The sequence below is a fragment of the Salmo trutta genome, chromosome 3, assembly GCF_901001165.1.
Source record: "Salmo trutta chromosome 3, fSalTru1.1, whole genome shotgun sequence".
In the NCBI taxonomy this organism is placed as follows: Eukaryota; Metazoa; Chordata; class Actinopteri; order Salmoniformes; family Salmonidae; genus Salmo; species Salmo trutta.
This window is the reverse complement of record NC_042959.1, coordinates 26,880,014-26,901,776: the sequence shown is the minus strand read 5'-3', so window position 1 is coordinate 26,901,776 and position 21,763 is coordinate 26,880,014. Positions and strand designations below refer to the sequence as shown.

The window sequence follows — 21,763 nt, the reverse complement described above, 5'->3', positions numbered from 1 at the left end:
TTCTATTCGGCACATGTGACAAATACAATTTGATTTGATTTGATTATTAAACCGATGTATAGTGCAAAGAGTGATTGCTTGACGTACCTAGGAAACTGTGGTACAAGTTCGATTGAGTAGTGTCTCCAGTTACGATGTTCTGTGTTCTTTGCCAAGCTAGGTCTTAGCAGCATTGACTTGGTCTCAGTTGTCTCTTTGCTCTATAGAAATTCCCCCAAAAGGGATTTAGCATACGCTCCATCATATGGAGGAAGGATTATCAGTATGCATTCAATGTTTTATGATGAGGTGGTGACCAGAGTGAGTGAGTAAACATTTAGATATGCAACCCACCCACAGATGAATTTTGGCAGTGTAAGGACTTGGCCCACGTTTCTACGTGTTATCTTATGTTCGGTCTGACTGGTTATTGCTTTTTGACCATTGCTTGTTGACAATCTCTTTTTCTATGTTTTTGTCTTGAAGCTGAGATCATTGATGATTTGAAGGAGACCTCTCTCTCTCTGTGATGGGTTGAAGACTCTGTCCACCTTTTGCCAAGCACGGAGAGCTAGGTGGCACTTAAGTCAGCATCCCCCTGAATTAGAAAACAAAACAAAGTGCTAAGCCAGTAATGTCACATCGTTTGACTGTGTAGTAGCATTGAAATGGGATGTTTGGTACCAGTTGATGTTCGCTGCTTAGCACTAAACAGACACTTCTGTTAACGTTTTCAAGAGGGTAGCGTATAAGCCTACATAATACTACCCCTTGGACTAGAAAATGTGCCAAGTCATAGAAACAATATATATTATGATCCAAAGATGTGCAGATATAGAAAAGTATTTTATGTTTCCCTTTCCTTACAGTTTAATTAATTGATGCTTTCATGTCAGTTGAAAGGCATCGACTTGGCTGCAGTACGCACAGCACCGACAAACACTTTAGAAGGCAACGACACAGCTTTGATGCAGATGTGAACATGAACACTCCTTATTAAGATGAAGCAATAATTTGTAGATGTGTCTTTTGCTGTTATTTCACGTGCGCATATTTCACGAATGAGCCAGTGATTTGTTTTCCATGCATCCATCAAGGCCTTACGATTCTGTAAGGATACCTGGACACCTGCCTCAAAAAGATAGTCATTGTATGACGTTTCAATTAGAAGATGATCATCTTCAGCTTTAACGACATGAATAGGTTTTAGGATTGACCAACAACTCTGACTCTTGTTAGTGGATAAGGATCATGGTCATATGACGATGCTTTTAATTAAAAGCCACATCATTTAAGCTGTTATTGTTTAATCAAACACCATGACGCCGGAATCTTAGGAATAATCAATCTTTATAAACAAACTCTGGGCAGATTTTGAAGGAACTGGATAATTTAAGAAAGGCAATTTCGCCACACCACATCCTCTTATAAACATGTGGGAGAAGTCAAAGTAAACAGAGAAGATATCAAAACAATTTTAATTTGACTTTTATTCTATGACACTTGTGGATTTAAAAATAGTTTCGCTCAGCACTAAGCTACAGTTGAAGTCGGAAGTTTACATACACATAGGTTGGAGTCATTAAAATTCGTTTTTCAACCACTCCACAAATTTCTTGTTAAACAAACTATAGTTTTGGCAAGTCGGTTAGGACATCTACTGTGTGCATGACACAAGTAATTTTTCCAACAATTGTTTACAGACAGAATATTTCCCTTATAATTCACTGTATCACAATTCCAGTGGGTCAGAAGTTTACATTTGCCTTTAAACAGCTTGGAAAATTCCATAAAATGATGTCATTGCTTTAGAAGCTTCTGATAAGCTAACTGACATCATTTGAGTCATTTGGAGGTGTACCTGTGGATGTATTTCAAGGCCTACCTTCAAACTCAGTGCCTCTGCTTGACATCATAGGAAAATTAAAAGAAATCGGCCAATAAATAAATTGTAGACCACAAGTCTGGTTCATCCTTGGGAGCAATTTCCAAACGCCTGAAGGTACCATGTTCATCTATACAACAATAGTACGCAAGTATAAACACCATGGGACCACGCAGCCGTCATACTGCTCAGGAAGGAGACGCGTTCTGTCTCCTAGAGATGAACGTACTTTGGTGCGAAAAGTGCAAATCAATCCCAGAACAACAGCAAAGGACCTTGTGAAGATGCTGGAGGAATACAGGTTCAAAAGTATCTATATCCACAGTAAAACGAGTCCTATATCGACATAACCTGAAAGGCTGCTCAGAAAGGAAGAAGCCACTGCACCAAAACTGCCATATAAAAGCCAGACTACGGTTTGCAACTGCACATGGGGACAAAGATCATACTATTTGGAGAAATGTCCTCTGGTCTGATGCAACAAAAATAGAACTGTTTGGCCATAATGACCATCGTCACGTTTGGAGGAAAAAGGGGGAGGCGGATATATTGAAGCAACATCTCAAGACATCAGTCAGGAAGTTAAAGCTTGGTAGCAAATGGGTCTTCCAAATGGACAATGACGCCAAGTGTACTTCCAAAGTTGTGGCAAAATAGCTTAAGGACAACAAAGTCAAGGTTTTGGAGTGGCCATCACAAAGCCCTGACCTCAATCCTATAGAAAACATGTGGGCAGAACTGAAAAAGTATGTGCGAGCAAGGAGGCCTGCAAACCTGACTCAGTTACACCAGCTTTGTCAGGAGGAATGGGCCAAAATTCACCCAACTTATTGTGGGAAACTTGTGGAAGGCTACCCAAAACGTTTGACCCAAGTTAAACAATTTAAAGGCAATCCTACCAAATACTAATTGAGTGTATGTAAACTTCTGACCCACTGGGAATGTGATGAAAGAAATAAAAGCTGAAATAAATCATTCTCTCTACTATTATTCTGACATTTCACATTCTTAAAATAAAGTGGTGATCCTAACTGACCTAAGAGGGAATTTTTTTTTACACGTTGGTAACTTCATGTGGCGAATGTTGATAACGTTGTCACACTGCACTGCTAAATTGACATTGTTAATCATGAGAAGTCATTCTAGACTGAGTGATTGTCCATTTTACTCTATTGAAATAACATTAACTGTATTTACTCAGAATTATATATGGTATGTTCCTCAGAAATATACAGTATACACTGGAGTAATTACATTTCATAACCAGCTAATGTAACTTATTACAAAAAGACAATGCTGCAACCCAATTTTTGCAACTTTACAACAACAAATCCTTCTTGGGCAAATATATCTACTTTATATAGTAGGACAATGCTCCCTTTATGAAGCAGCCTTGTCTCCAGGGGTTGACTGGGACCAGAAATCTAACACACCGGACCATTTCTTTCCCTCAGGCCCCCACACCGGTCATTTTGTTCCCTTGAGGCCCTCATTATTAGCAAGATAATGATCATTTTGCCCACCCCCCCCAAAAAAAGTTTGACATTCCGCCCCTGTCTGTCTCCCTCTCACCTATGGGGGTATGTCTCCCTTTCTAATTCACATGTAGTTAGAAAGGAGTGCATGCTACGCAATCTTCGACTCTCGGTTTCATTTTGATACCCTGCCATGCCAATCTCACACAGTAGAGCGAGAGAGCTGCTGTGAGGTTTATTTGAATTCATCTCTTGTATTTACACGAGGTCCTTTTTCACTTACTATCATTATCCTTATGAGTGTTATTATTTCAGCATCGGCATGGTACAGCATTCCCAAGCAGTCTACGTCAACATTGGTCTCGGCAGGACAGAACCTCTCCAGGAGTCCACAGTAATCTACCAGATTTGGGTTGTCACTTTTCGCTTGGTTCATGGCTCCCCACTCTCTCTCTTCGTGGCCCCTCTCTCTCGATGACGGAGAAGATAAGCATGTTGCATACCGGATCACCAGGCTACAAAAAAATTGTTCTACTCAATAAGCCAGATGTAAATAATTGTTGAAAGCAATAGAGGGCCCTGCGTCGCCGAGTCCGCGGGATGTTGTGCTTGGCTGCCAGCACTGTGGCTCAGTTTCATTTAGGTCCTCAATGGCCTTTTAAAATGTTTTGTTCAATTCAGCACATGCTTTATTTAAACTCTGCTCACAACAGTCTTAGAGTCCTTAGAGTATAAAATACCATACCACCCACATTATTGAGCTGCAATCTGAGCTCAAAAGGTGCCCCCCCCCCCACAGGATTGCAGTGAGATTGCTTACCACATGACATGCTCACTTTGTATTGAAAGAGACCTTTAAATAAATACTTTTTTATTCTGTTATTGGCTTTTTACATGTACAAAGCATAAAGTGTGTTATAGTTTTATCAAAAGTGGAAAATACTGACGTTACATATGTAACAAATGTAAAAGATAAGTCTTCAATCTTACTTTCCCTGAAAGTAAGAACACACTTCAGCATGTGAAAATATCCATAAAAACCCATCTTAAGTAATTTAAGTTAATAAACAGTACAAAAAGTAGAAACCATACATTTAAAAATAATGCACAAAAACACTGACAACGATGACATCCACGATTTCCCATGAATAGAAAGAAATGTACACAAGTTCATAGTCTTAGTAGGGTGGGGTTCACGTCATGATGGGATGGATCAGCTATCATCGGCCGAACCTTTTGGCTGGTCAAATAACGCTCAGGCTCGGGGGATTGTGACCCAGACTATTCATCACAGAACCTTCCCGTCCCAACCCCGCCAACAGAAACAATAGTATCCTCAGCATCCTTAAATCCTCAAATGTCTATAAGGCTAGGGACTTGATTAATCCTAGCTCTTGGAGTGCTTAGCCAGTCATCTGAGAGAACACATACAGCCAGAGAGCGGTTATCGTGCTTGGGTCATAACATTGGCAGGCCTCGATTACCGTGCAAGCAAAGTGGTGTGCTCATTTTTACACGAGGGCTGTATCTTGATGCCTAGAGGTGCAGTAGGATCATACACATATGCTTCCTTTTAAAAATTAGAAATGGGACAAAAAAGACACAGGCTGGAGTTTCTATTGCTATGGCCTTTGGAAATTCTCTTGTGAGTGTTTCAATGCTATCGCTCATCTTATCTTTCACTGGTGAATGTGACAGAAGTTTCGCAAAGGAGCGGCATTATTGGTAATACAGACCAGCTACATTTGATGAAGATCAACTTTAGCTTTGCAGTCATCAAATTGAATTCAGACACAGGATTTTTGTTCCAACCATTCAGTGTTAATGTATAACGCATAATGAGACCGCAGAGACGATTGTACAATTAGTGGTCTGGAAAGGACTGGTATACTCTTCCAAGGGGCTAACTCCATTAGAAGTAATATTACAGGTGTCATTTTCTGCTTTACTGCATTGAAGGTTGTCTTATTTCCACAAAGAAATTAACGGAGACGGCTAGCCCAATGTTCTCTGCTTCTTATCTACATCGGCTTAGTTTCTCTTTTAGAGAACATACCATACTGTACAGGATTGTAATAAATAGTCTCATACATATTGCTCGGCCTCCCCTTCGTTCAGAATGGTCACTGACCCATCCCCACTGTTCATCTCAATGTTCATCTCAATGTTCATCTCTTTCGCGGCTGTGTTCTCCGGCAGCAGGGCCAGGTCCTTGAACACATCTACGTAATGGCCGAAGCCTGGGCCCCAGTTCAACAGGTTGTCCCAGTTGAAGCCCCCGGCTTGTTGGCCCAGTTTATGGGGCAAAGTGTAGTGGTCTGTCATCGGTGCCTGTGCAGCAGGCCCGCCCTCGGTCCTCCGGCTGGAGTAGCGCCTCTGCTTGAGCCGACCGCCGTAGTCCTCATCGTCGGCATCTGACTCGTTGACCTGCGACAGCTTGGGCACCCTGGAGCTGTAGGCCACGGGCTTCTCCCGGTCGTACTCCATCTCTGAGCAGGTGAAGGAGTCGTGGGAGTCGCTCTCAGATGACGACTCCGGGGCAGGGATGCCATCGGCTGGGTTGCGCACCCGTGACAGGGGCCTCCGGCAGTCCTCTTCAGACGAGGAGCGGCCGTGGTCGGCGCTGCAGATGCTGGGGTTGCGGGGCCGCGGGGTGTTGAGCCGCTCCACCTCCTCAATGGACAGCCCCACGGGGGGCCCTGTCTCCAGGGGGATCTGCTCGATGGGCTGCTTGAGCCGGCTGCCAGGCCTGGAGCTGTGGCCCCCCATAGTCTGGGGGCTCTTGCTGCGTCGGCCCAGCCGGTTGGCATAGTTGAACATGGCTCCCTGCTGGCCCATCTCATTGTGGTGCAAGTCAAGGGGGCTGCCATCCCTGCGGGCCAGGTTGAGCTCTCTGGTGGGGGTGTTGCGGTAGAAGGACGAGGGCTTGGTGAACGGGGCCGGGCTGTGCCTGGAGAGGGGGTTGGGCGTGGGGCAGGCTGAGTGGCTATGAGGGGTGGACCTCAGGGCTTGGCTGTACTGGGGCTGGTAGGTGTAGCTGGTGGCCCCCAAAGGCAGGGGAGACTGTCTGGCGAAGCCCAGAGGGCTGTGTCTCTGGATGGAGAACTTGGGCGTGTGGCTGCGGAACTGCTTGTAATGCTGAATGATGTCAGCGTCGGACGGGGCGATGCTGCTGGCGTTGTCTATGTCATAGTGCTCCATGTCTGCCTCAGGCATCTGGCAGGGGGCACAGGGGGCGCTGGGGATGGTCTCATTGTTGTGGGGAATGTCCGTCTCGTCATATATCAGGTAGGGGTTTTCCCTCTCGATGATGTCAGGCTTGGGGTTCCCCTCAGGCTGCTTCCTCACCGTCATGTCATCACCGTACGGCGGGATGTTATCTGGGTCGTCAAAGGCCACGTTCTCGCTCCCTTTTTTCTTCTTCTTCTTCTTCTCCTTAGGCTGCTTCTCCTCCTTTGGCACTTTGGTCTTGTTGCGGCCCTTGCAGTGGTTGCAGAGGATCAGACTGAGCACCACCAGGGCCAGGGCTGTGGCACAGCTTCCCACAATGGCCGGCACTGCCCAGATGGGCAAGGTAAGCTCCTTGGCCGTGGGGCTCGGGCTGCAGATGAAGCCGCCATTGTTGGCCGTCTTGCAGAGAGTGCCCTGAGGGCATTGAACCCCCAGGCACGCCACCAGGGTCTCGCAGGTCTTGCCAGTATAGAACTCAGAGCAGACGCAGGTGTAACTAGAACGGGGACCAGGGACGCAGCTCCCTCGGTTCTGGCAAGGGCTGGAGGCACATTCGCCGGGTGGAAGGCACTGGTAGGTGTACCACTGGTTGACGCACATCAGGCCGTCCCAGCAAGGGCTGCTCTCACACAGGTTGGGCCCTCTGCAGCCGATCTTAACGGCTGAGCTGGTCTTGGAGATGGTGATGGCGCTGTGATCTCCACTGAATGGTAGATTCTCCCCATTGTATTTCACATAGGCCAGGCAGCCGTCAAAGCCTGCAGGAAGAATAGGAAGAGGTGTTCAGTAAACAGGAAGTAGTCCTGGATGGTTATTAAGACAACACAGTGGCTTGGAAGATCATAGTTTCCGAATGACACAAGTTTGATTGCTTTTCAGAATTTGCAATGAGGCTGGGATCGCCTCCTTATAATTAACAGGAACTGAAAGCTATAATCAGAACTGGGGGAATTTTGTCGGCTATTGGTTCAGCATCGATTAAAATCTCAATGAAATTTTTTAATGGAAAATACCTCGACAGATCACATTCTCAAATGGGTAAATTCTGAGATAAAAACCAATATGATTATTTACTAAAACATGGGAAGTCGATGCCAGACAATCTACCTTCAGACCTCATATTGCTTCAAGACATCCATGTGGAAGAAATGTTTTGGTGACCAATTCAAACCTTTGCTTTCATATTGCCTCACAATGTCCCTCACAGATGTAAACATGTTTATTGAATTTATCCCAATATAAATGAAAACCATTTTGTCCTATTCATTATAATCTTACTAGTTGAATGCACACAACTGCTTCGATACGCATATTGAGCGAGGGTCAGTTCTTATTTGGTGCAGGCGTGGCCCCAAGAAACCGTGACCAGATTATCAGTGTGCTAGGCAAGGCAGCCTGCCATAGATCTGCGTGTTCAGAGTGTGTTTATTTTGAAATATATCCTGGACCTTGCTGTGTGAAAGAGGCCAACAAATCATTCAAATTGCTCATTTTTTTACCATATTAGTCCAGTCCATAGTATTAAGTCATTTTCTTTCCCCTAAAAGTCAGACATTTACAGCGGTGCATCCCTCCCTCTGGAAGCCCTCTCGTTCACCCTATCCAAACTATTTTCAAGTCAGAGTTGAGGACATTTGATACGTGATTTAGGCCTAACCAAAGCCGAGGTTCCAGAGCAAAGAGATGAAAACATGAAAGCATCAAAGGCGGGGCTCCCCCACCTAATTCAACTAGTTTCACATTAGTTATTATCTAGAAATGATCCGTCAAAGAGAGCAACATTAACTCTCTTCTACTGTGAATATCTCACAGGCAAATATGTGTCCAATGTCAAAAACACAATTTACACTAGCTCCAGACAGCAGGACTGGAACACAACCTAATATGGTCAACAGAAGACCTTTTATTCAGTGAAAAAAGGTATCTACCATTCACATACTACACTGTGTGTACAAAACATGTCTTTCCATGACAGACTGACCAGGTGAAGGCTATGATCCTTATTGATGTCACTTGTTAAATCCACTTCAATCAGTGTAGATGAAGTGGAGGAGACAGGTTAAAGAAGGATTTTTAAGCCGTGAGACAACTGAGATATGGATTGTGTATGTGTGCCGTTCAGAGGGATAACGTGCAAGACAACAAATCTAAGTGCCTTTGAACGGGGTATGGTAGTAAGTGCCAGTTTGAGTGTGTAAAGAACTGCAACCCTGCTGGGTTTTTCACACTCAACAGTTTCCCGTGTGTATCAACAATGGTCCACCACCAAAGACATTGGAGTCAACATGGGCCAGCATCCCTGTGGAATTCTTTCAACACCTTGTACAGTCCATGCCCCGATGCATTGAGGCTGTGGGGGGGGGGGGGGTCCAACTCAATGTTTTGTGCACTCAGTATATGACAATAACAGCAACTTCACATATCACCAACTCACCTGATGCAATTTTCTGCTGGGTGGGGCCAGAGGGGACACCACCGAGGGACATGGTCAGGACGTTAAGACCTCCAAAGTCCTGGGTGGGGTGCTGGATGAGCTTGAGGAGGGCTCCGTCCACATGAAGGGAGGTGGCTGAGACGTTTTTGAAAATCTGCAGGACGTGCCACTGGCCATCTGATAGGACCATCTCCCCCAGGGTCCTCTCCACCTTGCCCCCCACGCCCGCGTCTGAGATGTAGTGGACATTGCCATTTTTTAGCTGGGGGGAAAGAGACAGAGATGAAGTTAGATGGATGGATGGATGCACATGTGGACAGATGGACGGACACAGACGGGCGGACGCAGACAGACGGGACGCAGATAGACGGACACAGATGGGCGGACAGACATAGATACTGTATTGTATATGTTTGTTGGGAAGGAGAGCTTGGAGAAGTGGACAAGCATGATGATATGATTATATGCTCAGGCTCTGATAATTCTCAACTCTGGGATGTTGTTGATGTTTCATTTCAGTCGGAGAGTTGTTCTTGTTTTGGAATTCTATTTACAGTATCGTTACTGTAACAGGTAGGACAGTTGATTGAAAACACATTTTCCTTTACAATAACGACTGTTGCAGTTAGGTTTGCAAAGGCAGGGTGTATTACTGGAAACTTTAGAAGTTTACAAGTAAACTACCAGAATTGTGGTATCTTGCAAGGATTTTACGTAATCTATCACAAGACATCTGGTGGCCCTTTTGGGTACTTCAGATTATCACAGGTGTCCCCAATAATCTGTGTCCCTCTGTGTGGCCTTATGTAAAATATATGAAATTATTAAATAATACAAAATAGAATGATACAGCTATAAAACATTATCCTAAATATAAACCATCAACTTAGTGAATACAATTGGAATGAGGGTTTTAGCATGAAATGTCCTTTATAAAAATTGTTTTACTAACTTTTATTCATTTTACTATGTCAATATGTATTTATTGGCAATGTTTTCGCATCAAACTGGTGGTAGTTGTGAAACAAGTCAATAGTTGGAAATTAATGCCATTGTTGACTTGATGATTTTTTCATTAAATAAGCTATTTTCTCTGGAACCATCTACTAGAAACAATATGGGCACAGATATAATAAATGAACACTATATATAAATACATATTTCTTTTAAGTTATTCAAAATTACGATAGATTTCCATTGATTTGCTGTTAATTACCAAAATTACTGAAGATTCCGGTAACTTCGGTAAATTACCAGTCACTTTGCAACCCTAGTTGCAGTGCAGAGGAAAATGTTGCATGTGCCAAATACCAGTAAACCAGACTGATATTATTATTATGATCATGTTATGTATGCAGGACCAGTTAATAGTATTACTTTCAATATGCATAAACTATATCCACACTCAATAAGAGTTCATTGTATAAAAGTAATGAACCAATATGACTTTCTCTTAGAAAATGAATGTGTGCCAGGCATTGTGTATGGTAATCTCATACATTTCAGGAGGAATTGATTTTAAAGGTTCACGACAAAATCTGGAAAAGGAAAAATCCCGCGAGCCAAAAACACAGGAAAAGAGATCTGGAGAACCAATTAAACTTATCTCTTTTACATTATTTATACTCCTGTACAAGTTATTCTCCTTTTCTAGGGTCACACAGTATATTCAATATTGCTCTTTGGGCTGTATGGTAGTAGTGGTAGGAGGGATTCTGGGGGCCTGCTCTGCACTGGAAAACACAACCAGAGAGACCCGGTGTGTCCTGGAGGAAAGGAAGTGGACTGGGGGAAAATGGAAGAGGATGAATGCGAGCTCAGGCCCTTGGGCAGCTGCCCCGAATCACTCAGAGACTTGAAGTGTATAGCAGCAGATTGAAGGAGCGTATGGAGCGTATATATATATATGGGTAATGGGAGGAGGTGATGAAGACAGGTCCCCTTATAGCTTTGACTCAGGGATGGGGAGCTAAGGGTTTACTGTGTGTATGTGTGACATGTTTACGTGTGGATCTCAGGATGACGACCGAGTAGCAAATGGAGAAACTGACAAATATACTAACATGCCTGTATGTACGCTCACTTGTGCCTCCGGATGCTTTGGGAACAGCAGACACATTCTAGCATGTCTCTGGCATAACTCCGTGGAGCCTTCCTTTACCTTGATGGTGGTGTAGTTGCTGCTCTCCTGGACATGGAGCAGGGTGCCACTCTTGCTGCGGGTGCGGAACTTGACCTCAAGGCTGCTGGGCCCAGAGAGGTCAGAGGTCAAGCCCATGAGGCTCTGGCGTAGCAGAACGTCCCGTTTGGGGCTCTGGCGCATGGCGTAGTCAAGCCGACCAGTCCCGTCCAGCGAGAGAGCCGTGTCAGCCGTGATGTCTATGAAAGAAGGAAAAGCACAAGTCAGGGCGGTAAATCAAAGGAAATGATACAATCTGCATCTGAGTGATGGTCAAATTCACAAGAAGTGTATGACTCAGACTGCAAGCACAGTCAGCCAAAATTCCCCTCCAAAGGGATTCTTACATTTCTCACAGTTTTTGCCGGTGAAGCCCTCCATGCATTTGCACTGCTGCCAGGACCAGTAGTCAATACAGGTGCCCCCATGTCTGCAGGCATTGGCTGTGCAGGCTCCCTCCAGTCTGGGACATCTACGGACAGACAGACAAGTCAGCCCCCATGGTGGACAGCGGGCCCTCTATAGGACCCGGCAGATGCAACTCCTCCAATACAAAAAACATAAAAGACCCAGGGAATTAGCATATTAAAAGATCTGTCCTCGCCACTATTCACAACAAACTAAAAGAAAAAATCTCCATTCTACTATTCCAAAAAAACTGTATGTCTGCTATTTATATCAAAGATGGCTTTTCAGCGGTTCTTGAGGGTTGAGAGCTACAGAGAATGACAAGATATCCTTCTGGGAGAGTTTGGGGGTTGAGTAGGATGGAAGGATGTAGGAAAGAAAGAGGTAGGGAGAGAGCTAAACCTGTCAAGGATGCCATGGGATGCCAGGGCCTGACTGGGCTCCAGTGGGCGGCCGTTGACGGCGAACTCCATGATGCAGCCCACAAAGTCGTGTGTGGCGACCTGGCCACGGTGATGAAGGACGGGCTCTATTGACCTGACGCCTCCCACCGAGAGCCGGTTGGGCCCAACGTCCAGGATCCTGCGAGGAGGAGAAGGAGAAGCCGCTGGGGGTCAGCGCCTCTCACAACAACATGGCCCTACAGGGGTCCGGGCCCTCCGCAAATAAACTGCAGCAGACCCTCCTCATCTGCCAGATCGCTCACTCAGACAGTCTCACACACAGTCCTCCCCCTATGGATCCAGAGAGCTTTTCACTCTGGGCCTCTCACAATGCTAAACGGTACATGTGATGTCCATGTATGTGTTTACAGACACTATGGTTTACACAAGCCAACGTGCATATGCAAGGGTTCATTGAGAACAGTCGACATGATGGATGGGTCCACAGACTGTTTCATTCTTTGCAGAGACATGAGATATTGTTGTACTGTTGATAATTTCAACTTCCCAGAATGAGAACCAATAGTGACCGATGAGGATGTTTGTATAAATTGAAGGTGGCCAGAAAGAGCTACTCTGACAGTGAACAGCTTCAAATGGCATTATGTTTTTCTCTCTCAAGGAATTATGTTTATTTACTACAGTATATCATGGAAATAAAGTGCTATTTGCATCTGGAAATAAATGCTTCCCTTATACCCAAAGTCTCTTCTACCGAACTGAGCCTTTCACTATGTAGTTGACAGCTGGGTGTACGTTGCCAGGATGGACTGTGTGGTAAGCTCTATGTAATGTTGTGTTCTTACCAGTCAGTATGGACAGCCACGTTGCTCACAGCACAGTAGCCTGGCTCCTGATCGTCCCCACACAGATCGACTGTCAGGGACGCAGCCTGAATGACGAGAGGAGCAGAGACACGGTCACGCACATGTTATTCTGCTTTGACTGTACAGCACACATACAACACAAAACAAATTACCACACACGCTGCACCTTCCTGATGGTTGTACCAGCACAGACAGTAATATCTTACTCAGATGAGCACTCCAGTTTGCAGGAAGACAGACAGACAACAGTAAATACAACTACATGACGGATTTTGTAAGTTACAATTAATGTTGTTTTCGATAGCATACTGTATTTGAAACCATCATTATGAAGACGCAGTAGACCTACATGGAAATCTAAAATTCCCTAAGATATGACCTTTACTGTTAGCCAAGGCTAATAATTGTTCTACTTTCTCTTTAATTCTGTGGTCTCTGAAGCCTGACTGAGGTGAAAAAAGAGGTGGCAGGAGAAATGAAAAGTGTGTGAACGTGTTGAAAAACCATGACAGCATGCTCCACATATACCAAGATCTTAGGTAAACACGGAGCGGCCTGCTCGGAACGTGAGCACAAATCATCCAAGAGATGCCAGAGAGCGTGACCCCACCCTCCCTTCCTGCGCTAATCGCTAACACAGAAACGTACAATTTACGAGGCAAAAAAACAACAAGGGAAAAAAAGATTCATTTGTCTCAGGGCTTTGTCGCTGTTGCTGAAGGGCAAGGGCTACCCTTCGGCGCCAGATGGGCATTTTATTAATGCCCTTCTCTCAGATCAAAGCCCCTGCAGCCTAACCACAGCGTACACACACTGTCAAGTGTCTCACGAGTGGCGAAGGGTTTTCTCGAGGAAACACCCTCTGAAAATGGATATAAAATGTGACAAAAGACCAGGAGCATTGTTTCTGTTTGCTTAACTTTCAGGGAACAGAGTAAACACCGCAGATCAGCGATGTCACAACATAAGAGGGCGGAAAAGTGTCACTAGAGATCAACTTTTTCCAACGACCAACTTTCTGGATGACAAATCCATGCTATTGTCTTCCATTCGCCATGATTATTTATGTGAGAAAGTCAGGTTCAACACTTGTTGGGGATGAAAACAGAATGTGGATGCTAAAGGGTGTGACTAGTTGTAAATTATTTATGTGAGGCCTAAAACCAATCTCATTCCTCACAATGGGAAGGAATAGGAAATAAGGCAAAAATAGCCTTGAGAAGAACGTTACAACAAATGTTGCAGTTAAATTGCAAATGACTGTATTACAAATGTAAGCTGCATTAGTGTTCTTAGAGGTCATACTCATAACTATTGCTGTTATAATACAGAGTATAGACAATATAAATTATGCTTGCTGGGGTGCAGCTTTCAGTTGGGTGAACTAGAATATTATTTACATATAAACAACAGTGTCCTTGACTCTCTCGGTGTGTCCTACATTACTAGGACTATGACTGGTGTCTGGTTATCACATTTGCTCAGAATCCAAAAGTGCAGGAACTGAAAAATGCCCTTCACAGGTACAGCCGCGGGAAGTAAGGGTGCCGAGGGTGCTGCAGCACCCCCTGATATATCGGAGAAAAAATACTTGTCAGCAGAGCGGAGAAAAATAGATAATACGCTCTGTTTTCGTTCTTCTAGCTCGGTTAAGAACCTCAACATCGTAATTCCTCAACCTACACATAATATTTGCAGCGCATCGCATTTCTCACTACATGTTGTGCACCTGTCTATCCTGTCACTCTCTCAAAGCTGACAATTTAATGATTTTGCCAGTTTCCTATGAAATCCCAGTGCACGGTGGGAAATGACAAATCTGAAGTCCAGCAGGAGACTTATACAACTTCGGACAGGCTGGTAATTTTTTTAGCCCCACCATTGAACAGCTGGCAGAGAAACAACTAGATTCGGAGCAAATAGAAGGAATTTCAGAGTCTGAGGCTATTTTGGAGGCCATATTGTAAATCACAACAAGCAATCAAATATAATTACAACTATGAAAACTATATGCAGGACTACCAGTGTGTGGGCAGTTTAATTATCATCTCACGGTGCAAAAAAAAGAATATGAGGCCAAATTTGGACGCTGCTCTCAGCTATAAAAACCCAGGAGGTCATAACTGCTATTGAAACATAAACTAGTCTTCTATATAGGCCTACATGTGGGGGCTTTAGAATGTTACTCTACATATGTGCAATTATAGGTCCATAAAACCATTGACTTCAAACCAAATATATTTTCCAACTGTTTATGGTGCAAAACAAATAAAAACAGCTTGGTAATAAAGCCATATATAACAAAAATGCCTCTCACCATTCCAGCTCTCCTTGCGATGACTGTGTGGAACTGTCCATCTGAAACTTTTATCATGGTGATTAGTTTATAGGTCCCGCTTCCCAAGTTAAACGAGAAGCGCATCCGTCCCTCAAAGATCTCCAGAGCCAGGAATTCCGCCTTGTCTCCGGTCTGGTTGTCATGGTTGTACATGAGGAGAGCGTTGCTCTTTAGTGTGGCAAACTTGATGTAGATGTAGTTGTTGTTGGGATCCAGGCTCGGAAACTCCATGTAGGACAGCTCCTCAAAGCCGTAGCTGTTGAGTTCACAGTGTTTTCCAAAGACCCCTGAGGAGGAAAGGAATGAAAAAAAATGAAACAGGGATGTCATGAATAATTCACCATACTGCATCTACAAAATCAGCAGATAGCTGGGAATCTGTTGTCATCCGCTATCATAGGCTAACCATAAGGGTATCATGCATAGAAGAGAGAAACAGTTACACAACATACAGTATGTGAATAAATGTGACATGGAGACATGCTATCCACAGTGTCATGCTATCCCCAGTCATTTTGCAAATCCAGATAGTTTTCAATCACGTAGCAGTTTCCTCTAAGTTAATACTTACCAAATGGACAATGACAGTTATACCCATCCACTCTGTTCTGGCAGGAGCCGCCATTAAAACATGGATTACACTCACAGTGATTGATGATGGAATCACATGTTTTTCCTGGGTTCACAAAACAACACAAATTAAAATGAACGAGGTGGGAAGACGTGGGGGCAAACACAGGAAGATGTGGGGGCAAACACAGTTCATGTTTTTTTTCTTCCTAAGGCACCCTGTCACTGATGCTTAAAATCAGAGGGTCTACGCCATGGTTTCTCACTCAGTCCTGGTGCCACCCGCTTGGTGCACGTTTTGGTTTTTGTCCTAGCGCAGCTGATTCAAATTATCAAAGCTTGATGAGGAGTTGGCTATTTAAATCAGCTGTGTAGGGCTAGGGCAAAAACCAAAACGTGCACCCAGGGAGGGCCCCAGGACCGAGTTTGGGAAACCTTGATCTAGGCTATTGTAATCTTATATGAGCTTCTTTGAAACTTGTATGTGTGAAAAAGTAGAAAAATATAGAGAGATTTTAGAACTGTAGACTTCATTAGATCTCTGAAGCCAATGAACTAAAGCATGATGAAAATATGATGAATAACATAAGACAGTACAATAACAGACAGAACAAGGTATGCAAGGGGCGACACTGACAATGGCCTGCAGCTTTATGTATTTGTAAGCATTTTTAAGACTCCTGTACCATTAGAACAATTATTTCACCACAACCAGGCATGGAAAATGGGAAGTGTAGAGTTCAAAGGGAGGGCATGCAAACTTCTGTAAGTCAAAAGGTGCAGTTCTTCAGGAGGGCCATTTGTCTTGATGAAACGACAAGGTGTGTCGTCATTTGTTATGGCCATAATCAAAAAAGACAGTAATGACTGGTGCTGAGGCAAAATGTCTGCTGTTGATCATTGGAAGTGTCTATCAGCCACTACAGCCAGCAGCTGATCAAACAGACATGATTCAAACTACTGTTCTCATTTATGCTTCTCCATGTGCACTCCCTTCATTAAGAGTAATATTATTGTATTTATCACAGCATCAAATTCAAGTAGGGAGGGAGTGATTTACACAAAAATAGAGTGGCTAATTATCTATAGTTCACTTAAAAAAAAATGTATCTTTAAGGATCTGGAAGGATCCATCTTTAATACATACTAAACCTCTCAATGTTTGAACAGATGAGCAGAGCCCTAAATATTAAAAATATGCTTAAGTACTGTAGAAAGAAAGGTATGCAGAGGAATATGAGACTATATGAGACTAGTGAACTGTGTGCAGTCCACAGTAAGGCCCTTACTGGGGTCAATTTCGCATCATCCTTTTTATTAAAGTAAACATGACAAGCTGATATGCATCAAAGCTGATACCCCCCAACTTGTAATCGTAAAACCAAACAGTTTTGGGTTTTTGGCAGTCAAGCCTGTATGCTAGGGTTACAACACCTCTTGCATTCGTTTGGAGGCAAATATTGTACTTGGACAAAAAAGCGTGAGTCATGTGCAGTGTGTGTATACTTGAGCCTAGCTGAACATCTGTGGTTGTGTTGCTCATAAAATCTAAATGGCTCCTAAGGCGGTGTACGGTACCTGCAAAGCCAGATTTGCAGAGGCAGTTGAATCCACCGGGGTAATTCTGGCACAGCGCTCCGTTCTTGCAGGGGTTGGAGAGGCATTCGTTGACGTCCCTCTCGCAGGCCATGCCTGTGAATCCCTCTGGGCAGGTGCAGGAGAATCCCCCCACTAGGTTGTGGCAGGTCCCGCCATTGTGGCACGGAGACGGCAGGCACTCGTCTATATCCATCTCACACAGCGCCCCTGTGTACCCTGGTCTGCAACTGCAGGCGTAGGGCTGATGGGGGTGGTTTGAGACAAGGATCACCGGGACACTATCCTCTGTCTTCATATCTGGCCCCACGCTAAGGCGCCTCTTGCAGCTGCCCCCATTTTGGCATGGGTTACGTGTGCAGGGGTCGTGATCCACTGAGTCTATCTGCACACCGCTCTGCCTGTGCAGAACATCTTTGATGCTCTGAAAGAAGGTGGCAACTCCACTGGGGTTGACATACTGTCCGTGGCTTCGCTTTATGGCAGCCATCAGGAATGTTTGGTTGTTGAGTTCAAAGGCGCCATACAGCTGTACTCCAGTGCCAAGCCCTGCCAGCTGTGAGTTTGAGATACGGACAAAGCTGAGGTAGTGATTGGTGAGGAAGGTGGTAACCCCCTGGGTACGGAGGCGAATCAGGATACTATTGTCCACAGTGGCGTTGGTGAACCCCATGAAGAAGACCCGGACGTTACTGCTGACAGAGCCGTGGACACCATCACTACTTCGGACAGCTAATTCGAATGTTCCGTCTGTTGAGCGGGCCTTTGAGTTGAGGTCACAGGTGCCTGTTGGGATGGTGAACAGACTGGATGACGGAGGGGTCAAGGAGCAGTGAAAGCTGTCCTGGATGTCTGGGTCTTGGGGCTTCACAACCCCAAGGGATCCTCCGGGGAACATGTTTCCGAAATAGTGGATGAAGATCTCCACGGAGCGTGGCTCTGATGGGTTATCATTCTGATCATATACTTTTACGTGGACCGTTCCAGTTGAGGACATCTGAGGGACACCGGAGTCCTTAATCACCACAGAGAGGTAAAAGTCGCTGATCTGCTCCCTGTCAATCTCTCGATTGGTGGTCAGCACTCCAGTGGGGCTGAGGCTGAAGTAATTACTGGCTGAGCCGGCGCTGAGCAGACTGTATGAGAATGGACCTTGATTGGGTGACAGGTCTGGGTCGGTTGAAGTAAGAGTTGCGACATCTGTCCCAGCTCGCTGGTTCTCCATGACTTCTGCACTCACCGTCTTCAGAGTAGGACCGTTATCATTAATGTCCTCCAGATTCACAACCAGGGTGGCACTTCCAGTTGCGGAGGGTGAGCCAGAGTCTACAGCTAGCAGAGTCAGGCTGAACACAGGAGTGGTTTCCCTGTCCAGCTCAGCTGCTACAGACACTTGGCCAGTCTGGGGGTTGATAGTGAAGACATTTTTCTCTAAATCTGAGGCTATGGAGTAGGAGAATCTGCTCCAGCTTGGGACAGAGTCAGAGTCCTGGGCACTAACGAAGGTGACCAGACTGCCAGAGGAAAGACCCTCACTGATCTGAACATCATACAGTTCCTGGCTGAAAACAGGAGGATCATTGGCATCCAGGATTGTGATGTTCACAAAGACCTCGTCAATATCAGCCCCACCGATGCTTCCCGCGTTCTTCGCCAGGACTTTGAGTGAGATTTTTTCCTCTTTCTCACGATCGAGGGGGCCTGTGACGTAGATCTGTCCTGTTTTCCTGTTGATGCCGAAGCCCTTTCTTCTGCTCTTCCCGAAAATTAGGTAGTAAACCACTCCGTCATCCCCTTGGTCACGGTCACTGGCAAACACCTCTCCCACCACTGTGCCTGTTGGAGCTGCTTCAGAGATTTCGAAGTAATACTGCTTCGAGACAAAGCGGGGAACGTATTCATTGGCTCCCTTGAGCTGAATGTTGACATTGGCAAAACTACAGCGCTCCTCGTCTGGGACATTGAAGGCCTTCACTGTTAAGTGGTAGACCTGCTTAGCCTCGTAATCCAGGAAACCCTGGGTGGTGATTACGCCTGTGTTTGGATCAATTACAAAGAGGTCGCTGTCTGACGACTGGATCACGTAAGCCATGACGGCATTGGGCCCTGAATCTCTGTCTGTGGCATTCATTTTCACCACCGTTGTGCCACTGGGAACGTTCTCCTGTACCACAGGGAAATACTCATCAGGTTCAAATATAGGTGGGTTGTCGTTCACATCGGTCACATGGATTGTGACCATGACGTAGCTGGTCTTTGCGATCCATCCCCCGTCGTTGGCTGTCACTCTGAGTTCATGCTTTTGTTTTTCCTCAAAGTCCAGATGATTGGCCAGAGATAGGACTCCTGTTTTACTGTTCACGGTAAACAGGCCCTTGTCATTACCTGTGGTGATGTTGTATGTGATAAGCCCGTTCATCTCTTTGTCCTTGTCCCTGGCAGAGAGCGTCCTGATGGCTGTCCCCACGGCAAGGCTCTCAGGTATGGTAGCTGTGACTTGGCTTTGGGAGAACTCCGGTGTGTGGTGGTTCTCCTCAGTGACTGCCACTTTCACAGTGGTTCTCGCACTCAGAGGGGGGTTTCCTTTGTCTCTGGCTGTAACATCCATGAGGAACACCTTGTTCATATCTGAGGTGAGTGAGGAGGCGACAGCGACCCATCCACTTTGTTTATCCAGCTTGAACTTGCTAGTGCTATTCCCTCCTGATATTATGTAATCCACCTCAGAGTTGAGGCCAAAATCTTTAAGGTCAAGAGCTATGACTCTGATAAGTTTGGTGCCAACTTTGACGCTTTTAGTGACAGGGGTAAAGTAGCTAGAGGATTCAAACTTGGGTGGATTGTCATTACTATCTACTATGTTTACAATGACTGTAGTTTCACTCATCAATGGCTTGGTCGCACGGTCTGAAGCAGTAATGATGAAACTGTGCCGATTTATGTTTATGTTGCTGCCAGTTGAGTTTTGATATTTTAAATGCTGCTTGATAAAGATTTCTCCCGAGCTTGAATTGATCCTGAAATATTCTGACTGGGACCTGATGAAATAGAATATTTTGCCATTGACACCTTCGTCGGGGTCGGTCGCAGACACCTGAGTAACGAGTGACCCCACCTCTGTAAGCTCAGGGTAGTCCAGGTAGTAAGATGGTCGACTGAATCGGGGGGCATTATCATTTACATCCGTTACAAATATTGTGACATCTGTGCTAACTGTCCAGCCAGAGTCATGGGCAGAAACTTTGGCAATGTAATGGCCAGTGTCTTCCCTATTGAGTGGTCTACTGATAGTTATGTCTCCAGTACTTGGATTGATAGTGAACGGTATACTTGCGTCTGTGATTGAATATTTGCTTATGGCATTAGCACCTGCGTCCTCGTCTGTGGTTGTAACCCTGGTGACAGTGTAACCCACTGGGGCGTTTTCGGGCACTGTGGCGCTAAAGATCTTAGAGAACCTGGGAGCGTTATCATTCACATCTAATACATTGATCAGGACTTTCACAGCTGTGCTTTTGGGAGAATTGCCACGGTCAGTGGCCTTCACTTTGAGGGCATATTGAGCTAGTTTTTCCCTGTCAAGAGGCCTGGTCGTTCGGATTTCACCAGTGGCCCGGTTGACGCTGAAGCTGTTCTCCTTGTTGCCGTCGATAATGGCATATTCCAGCTGACCGTTAGGGCCACTGTCCTGATCCATGGCAGACACCATGAGCACCCGCTGAGGGGACAGGTTCTCCAGTATATCTGCATGGAATGGTTCCCTGTCAAATACAGGGTGGTTGTCGTTTACATCCAGCACTGTGATCTCCACTTTCTCATAGGAGGAATGGGGGGGGAATCCTTGGTCCCTGGCCTCAACCCAGAGCACATATTTCTGAATGTGTTCAAAGTCCAGTGAATGTTTGATTGACAGCTCTCCAGTCAACTGGTCAATGTGAAAGGCATTATCCAGGTTTCCACTGGCGATGTAGTATGATAGGGCCCCACCACGTGTAGAGGCCCCGGTCACTATGGTAACGATCGTGTTTGTGGGTTGGCTCTCTGGGAATGTGAAAGTAGTATCCTTCAACTTGATGACAGGGAAGTCTCCCCCGGTCACAAACCGGACGGTCACAGTGGTCGAGTCTGTTTTGGGATTGGTTCCTCCGTCTTTCACTCGGACAGTGAGGGTAACCTCCGAGCTGCCTGTCAACCTCTCATTGGCTGTTATGGCTCCTCTTACGGGGTCAATCTTGAACTTGTCAGAGTTGCGGCCAGTTAGAGAGTAGTGGAGCTGAGCATTGAGTCCAGCGTCCTCATCTGTCACCGTCACAGCGAATACCAAGTTGCCTGAAAATGAGAATGAGTGGATGAAATGAGACAAAAGCATATATTATACTGTGTAAGCCTGATATAATT

The 21,763-nt window shown here is 45.2% G+C and overlaps 1 protein-coding gene across 1 annotated transcript in view; it reads right to left on the bottom strand.

Moving 5' to 3' along the window:
• Positions 1–4,005: 4,005 nt before the first annotated feature.
• The window catches only part of LOC115171327 (protocadherin Fat 4-like), a 101,189-nt gene continuing 83,431 nt past the window's right edge, over positions 4,006–21,763 (bottom strand). The window contains exons 9-17 of the mRNA XM_029728040.1: positions 17,348–21,694; positions 15,771–15,875; positions 15,179–15,486; positions 12,841–12,926; positions 11,994–12,173; positions 11,531–11,655; positions 11,166–11,383; positions 9,005–9,266; positions 4,006–7,328 (exon numbers count right to left, since the gene is read on the bottom strand). Of these exons, the coding sequence (XP_029583900.1) occupies positions 5,425–7,328; positions 9,005–9,266; positions 11,166–11,383; positions 11,531–11,655; positions 11,994–12,173; positions 12,841–12,926; positions 15,179–15,486; positions 15,771–15,875; positions 17,348–21,694 (7,535 nt within the window). The 3' untranslated portion in view covers positions 4,006–5,424. The remainder of the gene's footprint in view (positions 7,329–9,004; positions 9,267–11,165; positions 11,384–11,530; positions 11,656–11,993; positions 12,174–12,840; positions 12,927–15,178; positions 15,487–15,770; positions 15,876–17,347; positions 21,695–21,763) is intronic.